At 45.5% G+C, this 12,969-nt stretch overlaps 1 protein-coding gene across 1 annotated transcript in view; it reads left to right on the forward strand.

Annotated features, from left to right (window-relative positions):
- LOC146010509 (piwi-like protein 1) overlaps positions 1-12,969 on the forward strand; it is a 187,223-nt gene that overhangs the window by 143,621 nt on the left and 30,633 nt on the right. The window contains exon 14 of the mRNA XM_083151290.1: positions 6,085-6,157. Within this exon, the coding sequence (XP_083007416.1) occupies positions 6,085-6,157 (73 nt within the window). The remainder of the gene's footprint in view (positions 1-6,084; positions 6,158-12,969) is intronic.

Raw genomic sequence — 12,969 nt, forward strand, 5'->3', positions numbered from 1 at the left:
TCAGGTGGTGTCATTGGTTTATCACAGTTATTTGTGTTAATAACTTTATTGTTCATCTTTACATGAACAGCGTCTCTGCGCCAACACAAATGGTGACAAATTCGCATGCCTTAAAAACAGTAGTGCTGATGTATGGGAATGAGCAAATCTGATATATATAAAACACAGTGTGTATGCACTTAGCAAATCCAATAAGGCCTCGCTCCGCCAAGCAACGCGTGCTATAGCTTAGCAACGCATAGCTGTACTTAGCATTACTTACTCTATGCATCTATGTGTATGCGTACATTTATGTTTAAAAGACACATACACATACTTGCAGGTATCCTGAGTCCAGCATTATACACCAGCGCTGCCTGCCTGGCTGCCTGCCTGCCTGGCTGCCTGCCTGCCTGCTCCTTGAAATGTTTAAACATGTTAATAAATTGAAATATCATATATATATATATATATCTGCAAACAAATCATACATCAACACAGGAAAAAATCCCCAACACATTAGAGAATAAATCAATGTACTCACCAGTCATCAGGGATAGTATCAACTACAATAATGAAGATATAACAAACACATAAGATCCCTTGTACAAGGTATAATAATGAGCACCTATATTGTACTTCCCCCAAAACTAAGCACATATGATAAATATCTACTATTTCTTTGCCATTAGGAGGGCAGGCTGGCTAATTGTCGTTTTGTAACACTGACAACTACCACACTGTACTTATTTGAAGGGGTGATTTTTACAACAATTGGTGTGTTCTGGTCCACTAGATAAAATGTACCTGAAGTATCTTTGCGCCACAGAGTCCCGCAGCTGGTATCCCCTCCGGCATTCAGGGGCGCGGGATGGGCGCATGGGCGGATCTTGCGGCTCAGATGGTACCTCCCACTCATCAAAGGGTATCTCACGCCGCACAGCAATGTTGTGGAAAAATATACACAGGCCCACGATCCTCGACACCATTTGAGGCGCATACTGTAAGTCACCACCAGTGCAGTGGAGCACTCTAAATCGACCCTTTAAAAGGCCAATTGAGCGCTCCACCACTTGCCTGGTGGCAACATGCGCCCGATTGAATGCCTCCTGTGGGCCCGGTGCTGGGTAGCTGTACGGCGTAAGTAGCCAGGGCGTACATGGGTAACCGGAGTCACCCAGAACCCACGCATCACGGCCTTCCAGCTCTTGTAGTCTTTGCCATATCCCGGTTTGTCGGATGACATGAGAGTCATGGGCACTTCCGGGAAACTTCGAGTTGAAGGCGAGAATCTCCATGGATGGGCCACATAGCACCATCACGTTCAGTGAGTGGAACAATTTGCGGTTCCTATATATCTTCTCACTTCGAGATGGAGGCACAAATGGTACATGGGTGCCATCCACAGCCCCTATCACATTAGGGAAGCCAGCAATTTGATGGAAGGCCTGCTGGCTTCTGCGCAGGGTCTCGGTGGCAAATGTCATGGCCATGAAGTGCCCCTTGCGCCTGAACATGGCCGACGTCACACGCCTCAGGATTCGGCAGAAGGCCGGCTGAGATATTCCAGCAAGTACTGCCACTACTTGTTGGAATGATCCTGAGGCGCAGAAATGCAACACCGCCAGCAGCTGTGTGTGAGGCGGAATTGCTGTCGTGATCCCGTGTAGAGGTTCCAGATCACTCTCAATTAACGAGAGCAGATCCAGAATTACATGTGGCGGTAACCGGTACCTAGTAAGTACCTCATCATCGGGCATAGCAAACAGAGTCACCCGTGTGCGATAGATTCTAGCACGTCCTGGCCTCCTTGGGCGACGAGTGGGGAGAGCCGCAAGTGCCCTTAGCCTCCTTTCCATGTCCCGCATCATTGCTTCAGCAACCTATAAAGAAATGAACATAAATACTGATGCACCTATGCACATAATGGCCATATCCCACTACAAATAGATTTGTAGGCTTCAATACGTACAATAGATGGCCGCCCTGTAAAATCCCGAAGATCCATTTGACTCTATAATGATGTAACAATAATATGAACTCAATACACACCGTCCTAAACACACAGATGCTTACAACATCGAACTACTAAACACTACTTGAGTATCAAAGGTGTCTGCATTTGTTGCCGACATCATGTACTATGAGACATTCCAGCTATTGCTGGGACATGTTGTCCTGCAATAGATGAACACACACAGGTTTAAGACCTGTGAGTGAAATAGTGAACATGTGACATGTTGCAATAATGCTACAAAGACTTTGCTGGCCCAACAATCTGTAGTCAGTGAGGCAATGGTGCATACATTCATACACTTACATTGTTAATGGATATCATATCTACAAGGACCATGGAAGAGCTTACCTTAGACCCTGACAAGTCCAGATCTGGAGACAAATGATTCTAGCAGCAACTCACTATTTATAGGCCTGTCACATGTGTGGTCTATAACAGTAGTGATGAGTATTGCATGACTTGTGGCCTGGAATTTCGAAGGGATTGGGCTACTTTTAGCTTGCAATCAAACGCCACAATACCACAGTAGTCATGAACCAAATGTCATGTCATGCTAGCAAATAGCATGTGTATTGTGCGATAGTCACAGGTGTATCAGAAGATTCTATGCAATGTTAGAATTGGTGACCAGTATTTCATGTAGAAGTTTCGCCAGGTTTTACACAATGGAATTTCCGCCACCGTATGCGGCGCGAAAAAACAGCGACGTACGCTCGTGCACGGAACGCAGCTGCCGCTGATGTCCGCCAAACAGGATACACAAACAGTATATAAAGGTGTATTAGAATGTGACAATGTTGTTGCTAACATGTCTGGATCACAACCAGAGGTGGACCAGGAGCTGCAGCAACTATTTGACCAGATGGACTCCAGCACCACCTATGTGCCACTGCACATGCAGCCAGTGGGTAATGAGGAGGCTGCTGGCCCTTCTACAGCAGGGCAACCTGCACCTGACCATTCTACAGCAGGGCAACCTACACCTGGCCCTTCTGCAGCAGGGCAACCTGCAGCTGTCTCATATGCACCATCAGAAGAATCTTTTGGAACACAACCGGGGACTTCACAAGATAGTACCATGGCCAGCACTTCAAGTGCAGCGACACGTGCCAGGGGGCGTGGCCATGGACGTGGCAAGGGGAGAAAGAGGGCAACAGAGGAACCAACTACAAGAAATAAGGCATATGAAGCACAGGAGCTTGCCATCCTGGTTCCCCGAGCACGTGATTTGATTGAGTGTCCATCAGAGAGGCTGACACACACACGCAGATGGAAGATTTGGGAAGAGATAACGGCAGAGATTAATGAAGTTGCGCCACAAGTTCGTGAGGCCGACCATGTCAAGAAGAGGCAAGTTGTTTTGTGATACATGTGCCCAGTAATAGACAAGTAATGATTGAATTCATGCTTAGATGGATTTTGCAAATGGACGGTGAGGTTGTTACCATACACAGACATTATTGACATGTTATTTGGTTGAGAGTTAGAGTAGGGTGATTGTGAATGTGTATTGTAACGGTTGATATCATAGTTGCATGTAATGTTATCTTTTGGACATTAAGCACATGTCGTAATATGTAGCACAGAGCAATGGCAGCAACAGCAAACATCTGGAGTGACATGTATTAATATGTCAACTTACATTGCAGGTGGCAGGACTTCAAAACCAACCTGAAGAGGAAGATGACCAAGCGGTGGGAACACAGCCAGACATCTGGGGCCGGGCCCATGCCATCAGGGCTAGAGTTCACCCCCCTGGAGTTGATGGCCGAGAGCTGTGTATCACTTGAGGAGGTCAGGGGGGTGAGCACGATGGATAGCGAGGCCCCAGCTGAAGTGTTTGCGTCTTTTATTGAAGGTAAATATTTGTCATGCCATAAACTTGTGCAAGTAATTATCTTAGAATGTGTCCTAATTGTGTTTATCATTTTCCACAGACACCCCACTGCTTGGTGACGACTCTGGTCAGGAGGTGGAGGAGTCCGTGCCACCTGGCCCCAGTGGTAGGCCTGTGCAGCAGCAGCCATCGGCCCAAGCCGATTTGGCCAGGTTGGCCCAGATGCTTGGGGACATAAACCAGCAGGGAGAGTTGGCATCAGAACGGATGCATAGGACCGAGGAGATCATGGCGAGCTTGGTCAGCACCCAGCAGGCCATCGCTGGGAGCCTGCAGGCCATGGCTGAGGCGCATCAGGCCATGGCTGCAAGTGCTCAGGTGCTGGCCGAGCAAGCCACCCGCCAAAATGATCTCCTCCACCATAATGAGCTTATGGTGGAGCTAGTTACCAGCAACAGGGTCCTAATGTCATCCGTTTCTGGTGCATTACCACCAGCAACACTCCCTGCTGGCAGGAGGGGTAGACCAGCCAACCCCTCACCAGCATCTGCTCCACCTGCCCCAGCATCTGGCCGTGCCCGAAGAGCTGCTGCACAGGCCAAGGAGCCTACCAAGGCCAAACGTGGTCGAAAATGAACTTGTGGCTGCATTAATCTCCACCGTTATCTCATCCCAAATCTTCCATTGTACTGTGTGTGTCAGCTTCTTGTGTCCAATCACGTGCTGAGGGTAACCAGATGAGCCCTTGCTTCAAATGTCCTTTTTGGTTCCCCTGTTGCCCGCTTTTGCCTGCCATTACTGTCAGCTGCACTTGATGTGATGTTGCTAAGTCCCCGGTTGTGTTCCAAATGATTCTGCTGATAGTGCATATGAGCCAGCTGCAGGTTGGCCTGCTGCAGAAGGGCCAGGTGTAGGTTGCCCTGCTGTAGAATGGTCAGGTGCAGGTTGGCCTGCTGTAGAAGGGCCAGCAGCCTCCTCATTTCCCACTGGCTGCATGTGCAGTGGCACATAGGAGGTGCTGGAGTCCATCTGTGTGCAATTATATTTGTTTTGTATTATAATTTATTTTGGGACATTCCTGCCATGGTTTGTATTTTTTGGTATCTTCATTTTTTTTGTCATTGCATCACAGTGGCATTGACTGTGAAATGTATATAAATAAATTTCTTTACTTTACAACAATTGTGTGGTTTAATTAGTACATGTCGCATACACATGTGTATTGCTAGTATTAATATTCAGTCATGTCCATTGTTAGCAGGTTTAAAGTGTGTCAGAAGTACAGCATATGTGGGTGATTAGTAAGGTTTCCTTGAAGCAGCAATGGTTTCAATTAAAGCACTGACAAGCGTCCTATTAGTGAGTAATGAGTAAAGGAGTCGATTTTATTGGGTTCAGGTGTTAATGCTTGTAGTCATTAGGCGGTCCGTTCGCCTCCCGCAGGAACGAGTGGTGTCCGCAAAGCAATAGTGGCCTTTTGGACACCGCACATTTCTTCCCTTTTTGTTCGCGTGCATTCGGAGTGGTATCCGAATGCACGCCCCCCAACATCAGTGTACTCCCCCGTGTCCGCCCATGTTTCCGCCCCGTTTTGCCCACTTTGAAACTACGCCCATGTGTCATTCCGCATGACGCCCATAATACGCCCATATTTCCCGAATGATTGCGGTGACCAGTTTTGTACGGGATTTGGCCGAACAGGTACGGAGTCAAGGCGTGGCACATGCGCGTGGCGTTCTCCACGCATGCGCAGACGCCGTAAAGACGCGATCCGAAAGTATGCGGTAAAGTACGCGTCAATCAGAATAAGGGCCCAAGTGTGTAGATGCCAATTTGATGCGTACACTTCATACTACCACATTCTATACATGTTCTATGCATGTGATACTATTTTAATAGTAATGAACAGCAATTTTAATATAATAGTTCCCTGTCTCAAGAGTTTTCTTTCATATTTTCCAGTACTACATTTACAGGATTCACCTGAAGAAAATGATTTACTTTACCCTTTGAGTGTCATGTAAAATTGTCAAAATAGGTGTTAAAATTGGCAAGCAAATACAGTATTTTTATTTATCATAATGACCTGTAATATTTACCTTGAATAGGAAATATTGTCCATTTTTACACATTTGAATTTACAGGTATATAACAAATGTGAGCATGCAAAGGGTTAATAAACATTTATACTGTATATTATACTATATAATAAGTAAAAATTGGTGTGCATTGTATTGTTTTTTATTTTTAGGGTTGAAGTAGATGACAGCACTGATGCGTATGTAAAAGTGCTACAGCAAAAGGTTCAATCTGAAACACAAATGGTATGTATGAATGAGCAAATATTTATATAATGGAAAGAAAGCAGGGCCAATATTGATGCAAGAGGTCAAGTTTCTTTGTCCCTCCCTGTAGTTTCACCTCATGCCAGGCTGTGTTTCCCTGACATCGTTAACGTATCATAGTGGCCTGACTGCAGACACTAGCAGTGAATACAGGATAACCGGATTGCCCACCCTTGACTTCCCAATCTTAGGGGGTGTTTTAACTCTTATGTTCCTCGGAAGCTTCTTATGTCTCGCTGGCATCAATGAATAGTAAAGGTAGAATGGGTAAAAATTTTATGCACTGACAAACCACCTAATGCAGGCATGTCTAAACTATGTCCCTCCAGCTGTTTTGAAACTACACATCCCAGCATGTCTTGCCATTTTGGTACTTGTGAGTTATCCGGGCTCCCGATTTTTTGATTGTATGCCTTAAGTTAAGGCATACAATCCGATGCGATGCGATACGATATCGCATCGCATCGCATCCGACCATCGGATGCGATGACCCGATTTTTCCATAGGAATCAATGTTAAAATGATTCCTATGGAAAAAGGGGTCCTTTTCATACCCCTACTATCCAAGTGGGCATGGAGTTGGATATAAACCTGTGGCGAGCGTAGCGAGCCACCGAGCCCGAAGCGTGGCGAGCGAAGCGAGCCCCGCGAGGGGACGGTATTCCGTGTCCCCTCGCGGGGCTCGCTACGCTCGCCACGCTTCGGGCTCGGTGGCTCGCTACGCTCGCCACAGGTTTATATCCAACTCCATGCCCACTTGGATAGTAGGGGTATGAAAAGGACCCCTTTTTCCCATTGAATTCCATGTTAAAATGGACTCAGTCCATTTTAACATTGATTCCTATGGAAAAATCGGGTCATCGCATCGCATCGCACCCGATGGTCGCATGCGATGCGATGCGATGTCCCGATCCGACCCGATTTTAAAATCGGACGCCCGGATAACTCACAAGTACCGCCATTTTTTTAGCATTCCCTAGCCAGAATTTTAGCATTCCCTAATAGCAAAACTGTGGCAAGGCATGCTGCGAATTGTAGTTTCACAAAAGCTGGAGGGCCATAGTTTGGACAAGCCTGACCTAGGCCCTTATTCTGGTTGGTGCGGTCAGAGCCGCACACGGGGCTCCGACCGCACAAACCAAGGGCCGCCCACCAGACGGATCGCCACGGCCGTCCGTACACGGACGGCTGGCGATCCGCATTAAAATGGTGGAGGCTACGCCTCCACCATGGTGGGAGCTGCCCCCTGCATTCGATGGTCGTCGACCATCGAAGGCAGGGCCGCACGCCGCGGCAGCTCCCGCAAGCTGAGACCACACGGACAATCGTCCGTGTGGTAGCTTGTATGGGGGCTGAAAGCTGACATCCGGCGACGTCAGCTTTCCGCCCCCATGTCATGGTAATGAGGGCGTCATGCCCTCATTACCATGCATACGCCCCGCGTTTGCATGGGAACGCCCATGAAACGCGGGGCGTACACATAGGGAAATGAGGGCATGATGCCTCTCACGCCCCTATACGCCCCCTTTGCGGCGGACGAAAGACGTCTGCGGCGAAGGGGGCTGCACATGCGCAGAATGACCTCTGCGCATGTGCAGACCAAAAACATCGGCGGTACGGCCGCACGCGGGCCGTACCGTGCCGATTAGAATAAGGGCCCTAATGCTTTATTTCCCCTTTCTCCCGTATTTGAGTGATAACCGTGTACCCAGAAATAACTGACAGATACCTGAGTTTTGCAAAATATGGCACACAAAATTAAAACTGGGTCAGAACAATACTGCTTGATACCAGCAATCTGTACTTTTTTTGGGAGGTTCGTGACACCTCAGTGCCTAATCCTTGGAAAGTGAATACCCCTTGCTAGTTTCCTAAAAAAAAGACCCCCCTGAGGGTTGTATTATGCACCTCAATTCGATTTTCTAATTGGAACATAGAAGCACTATATGGACTCCCCATAGAACGTTTCCACGTCCTTTATGACCCGCCATCAACTTATAGATGTTTAGCCTCCTCTTCTGTTATCTTACCCATTATTAGAGACTAGTTAAAAGCCTGTAAAAATGACGACTTCTGCAATGTACTTTCACTTTGAGCTGTGATCGTATTTACTTTAACTTTGAGCTGCGGCAGTTTTAAACCCACAAAATCTCCACCCCACCTTCAGTCCCTATCTGCTCCTACCTCCAATATCTTTCTTCACTGCTCCCTATTTCAATTTCCAGCAAGTTTGAAACAGATCAGTGTCCCTGGAAAAATTGCTTTAACTTTCTGTTACTACATCTTTTATCACACAGAGGAGAAATTTGGTCCGTCGAGTGGCCTCTAGTAGTCAGTGGAGTTACTCCACCTCATAGAGAGCAGGTGTAGTTAGCCTTTTACACACACACACAATTTATTTATTTATATATCCAAAGAAAAAGATGCAAGGTTCCACTTGTGTCCTGAACTGGTGACTGCCCCTTTAATGGGTTAAAATGTAAAAAGGTGACAGTATTGTGCAGGTATTCCCTTATTTGTCAAGGTGTCCGCTATCCTCTAAGAATTAACACCTTGGTGAATGGTGTATAACAAAAGATAAAGAACAAGGAATAGAGGTTCAGCGACTAAATATACTGTACCTGTGCAAGAAACAGTGCTTTTCTATAAAAATATTTTTTTAAAATGTGCAAAGTAACAATATACAGAAATTTTTAATAGTACAAACAGTGAAAGTTTTTTAATATAGAAAAATTGGGAAGGATAAAAAATAAGGCTTTCATAAAATTGCTATATAAGAGAAATCGCCATATAAGAAAAAAAGGTACTTGTGTATTAGCACGGCGCCCAGTTTTCTTACGTACGTTAACTTAGTGAAATTGCATCGCATAACGTTCTGTTACCATGCGATTTTACACTTCCCGCTCCATGATATTCCCTCCCCCTGGCACATCTTGTCAGAAATTCACTCTGAGGTGATTTTCTGTGGTGATAAGAGGTATTTGTCAGAGCTCCAGTGTTTTACAGTGTTTTTCACTAATTTCAACTCATTCCTGTGAGATGGCAGCATCGTCATTGAGCCTGTTCACGCTCCCGCAGAGTGAGGAGGACGCCGTTATTTTTTTCCAGGAGCATCACCTGCTGCCAGTGACGGCGATGTGCACTAATGGTCACCTGATGCGGTTGTCCATCAAGGAGTGCATGTGGAGGTGCCACATAAAGACATGCTGTCAAAAGGTGAGCCTGAGAGCAGCCCATTTCTTTCCGGGGTGCCGCTTGCCTTTCGTGAAGCTTTTGAGGTTCATTTACTCGTGGTCAGAGGAGATGACCTCAATTGACTTTTGCCAGCGTGAGCTCAACATGTCTAATAAGACAGTGGTCCTATATAATAACTGGATGCGGGAGGCATGCACAATGGACTTGATGGCACAGCCGCAGCGCAGCATTGGGGGCCCTGGACAGATAGTTGAGGTAGACGAAAGCCTTTTTTGTGAAAAAGAAAAGTAACGTGGGCAGAGTTTTACCTCAGCAATGGGTGTTTGGAGGGATATCCCGCAAAACGGGCCAGTGTTTTATCACCCCAGTGCCACAACACGATGCCAGCACCCTATGGGCGCTATTAACAGCCACATTGAGCCAGGAACCATTATTTATAGTGATTGCTGGCTTGCTTACAGCACGGAGGAATTTGAATGAGCAGGTACCACCATGCCTGTGTTAACTACAAATACGGAAAGTGGTGTCCACACCCAAACAATCGAGCGACTTTGGGGTTCAGCAAAATGGAGGAACAAACGACAACGTGGTACAGCTCCCCACCATTTGGATTCCTATTTGCAAGAATTCATTTGGCACAAATGTTTGGCAGGAGATAAGCCCTTTGATCGAATCTTGCATGTCCTGACTCTGCTCCCAAAAGCTGATTTACTTTTTTATTAATCTTATTGTTATTGTGCTATCATTGTCACTTTTATTTTTGATTATTGTTACTATGAATTGTTATATGATCTCTAATCATTATTTATTGACTAATAAAGTTAGTCATTAGTTACTCATTAACACACATTGTCATTACTGTGTCATATGAATGATATTGCTGGTGTGAATGTGTCCAGAACACACCCCCATTATCCACTTTATCCCGAAGCGTGGCAAGCGGCGGCGGAACGCATCCTCCGAACTTTTCTATGTTCCCTACAACATGTACACGCATTTATTGAAGGGTTACTTTTGTTGGGAGCCAATTAACCTACCAGTATATTTTTAGAGCCCCTGGGCCGCAAGCTTTTGCTTTACAGTCCTTACCGCAGGGTAAGAGAGGTTCAAAGTCTCTTCCTCTAAGAGCTCAAGTCCATGGGTAAACAGGCTTTGTCTGTCCAACACTCAGCTACCAATCTAGCAGATAAGCATACTACCTGTACCACCTGATGGGATGGGGGTCCATCTGGGACCTCCCAGGTTGGGAGGCCATCTTCTGCATTTTGCTATTGTCTGACAACTTCAGGCACTTGGTTGAAGGCTGTAGTGTTCTTGGGGGTAAGTAGCAAAAAACCTCTGGTGCCTTGAGTTTCACATAGAAGAGATGTATTTAAACGAATAAACAGAAAAAACTGCACAATATACTGTACCTTATTGATAGAAATAAAACAAATTTATTTACAATAGTATAACATTTCAATGGTTATTGAATCACAATCCAAAGTAAAAGTTATACCCATATACGGTGGTGTGTAGTTGGGGGTAATTATCAGGGGTGCCCCAGAATAAGCCCTGTCTGACACTCACAGACTTTTGTTCCACAATCTTAGGTATTGGTGAATAACATCATACATATCTTTTCAACTCATTTTGAGCTGCCTTTAGCTATTGCCCCAGGGTTATGCTCTTACCTTTCGTGCAGCACTGTGAGAGTGCATTCACTCTTTTCTAGTATTCCAAAGAATAACCCCTGTTCCTCAGCCTTAACGAAGCATAGATTTTTACTTCAACCTCTTCAGAAACCTAATATAATGTTCTGCCCCATACTGCTCATGAAGCCGCACAACAGATACCTTCATGTTCCAAATTTTCCCATGGAGTCTATTTGCTCCATACTTCATGGCGACCCTGGATATTCAGGATCTCCTATCCAAAGCTCCCATCAGCGCTACCTCAGTTTTACAGTTCCGGAGGTACATTTTCCATTTCGGGCCATGCCATTTGGACTTTTCACGGTTCCTCGTATATTTACAAATGTTATGGCATCAGAAGCTGTGGTGCTTGAATACTACTTTATCCGTAGGACATTTTTCTGTTAGCCAAATCTCCAGATAATCTGCTCAACCTCACTGTGGATCTCCTTCGGTCTAACTTCTGGGTCATCAATTGGCGGAAGTCCACCATCACTCCGGGGGATATTTCCCAAGATGGCAGTTTTCCCCTATTTTACATGGTCAACCAATCAGAATGTACTTATTTAGCACCTTCTAGAAGAAAATAGATAGTATCTGATTGGTTGTCAACAACATCCCATGTGAAATAGAACTCCCATCTTAGTAATTTCCCCCCTCCGTCTCAAAGGATGTTGCACTTGGATGCTACTCTACACCAGTCTCCATAGGATGTTTTTTTTCTAGAGGCCTTGCAGTCCAAGATTTGTGTCCTTTTTGAACCACTTGAAATAGGTAATCTTTTTTGGCTTATGTGAAAGTTTGTTTTCCTTTTTGTGATTGCTTGTGCAAGTCGAGTGTCGGATATAAGTGCCTTGTGTTGGTGCTTTGCGTTTCTTGTCTTCTATAATGACTGAGCCAGCCTTCTGATGCGCATGTGTTATCTTTTAATGATTGTATCCACACATGAAACAGGAGATTTTGGTTTCTGTGCTTCCAGGTACCTGATGCTTCTTCGGAGCAGTCTTTTTTTGGATGCAGTGCGTGTTCTCCGGATTTATGTAGACAGAACCCGGGACTTTTTTTTTAAATCAGATTCCCTTTTTGTTCTGTACAATTTCCATAAAAGGTACTGGCCTGCCACTAAGCACACCTTGGCCAGATGGCTCTGTCTGACTATTCACCATGCCTCTTCCCCAGTCTGGCTGTGGCATCAGTATGTGCACATTTCACCAGGTCAATGGGCACTTCTCGGGCTGCTCAGCATGAAGCCTCTGGAAATCAGCTTTGTAGAGCTGCAACTTGGTCATCGCGTTTGTCAAATTTTATTCCTTTGATTCCTTCACAAAGTTCTCAGCACATCACAGGAGCGTTCCCTCTGTTAGGGAGACTCTTTTGGGATGTCCATTGTCATTCCGGTGCCCCCCATGGATGTTAGAAAAGGGGATTTTTGTCCTTACCTGTGAAAAAAGAAATTCTTCGTGTCCATAGGGGACACAGGATACTAACCATGACACACCTGGCCTGCCAGGTTTTTTCACTTCTGATACCAGTTGCTCTTTTCTCCATCACTATGTATGTGTGATTTGTGTGTGTGTGTGTGTAGGTGTGCCAGTCTTATTTCTTCATCCTCCTGCTCCTTTCCAGGCTTTAGGCTGGGTCATGGTATGAAGGCAGGGGGGAGCCTGTGGTGCTGAGGCTCAGCTCACCACCATACCTCACTGTAATTCCTGTGCCCCACATGGACTCCATGAAAAGGATTTTACAGCTACACACAAAAATCCCCCTTTTTGCATTTAAAAAATTATTATTTGGATGTGTCTTTTTCGCAACGCTATGCAGTTAGTACACACTAGGAGACTGATTGATTTCATATGCTAGTTGTGCTCCATATGTAGACCCAGCCACATACAATATATAATGGTTGCATATAAAATTAAACAG

This window comes from Crinia signifera, chromosome 1, assembly GCF_055691185.1.
Source record: "Crinia signifera chromosome 1, ASM5569118v1, whole genome shotgun sequence".
NCBI classification, from domain to species: domain Eukaryota; kingdom Metazoa; phylum Chordata; class Amphibia; order Anura; family Myobatrachidae; genus Crinia; species Crinia signifera.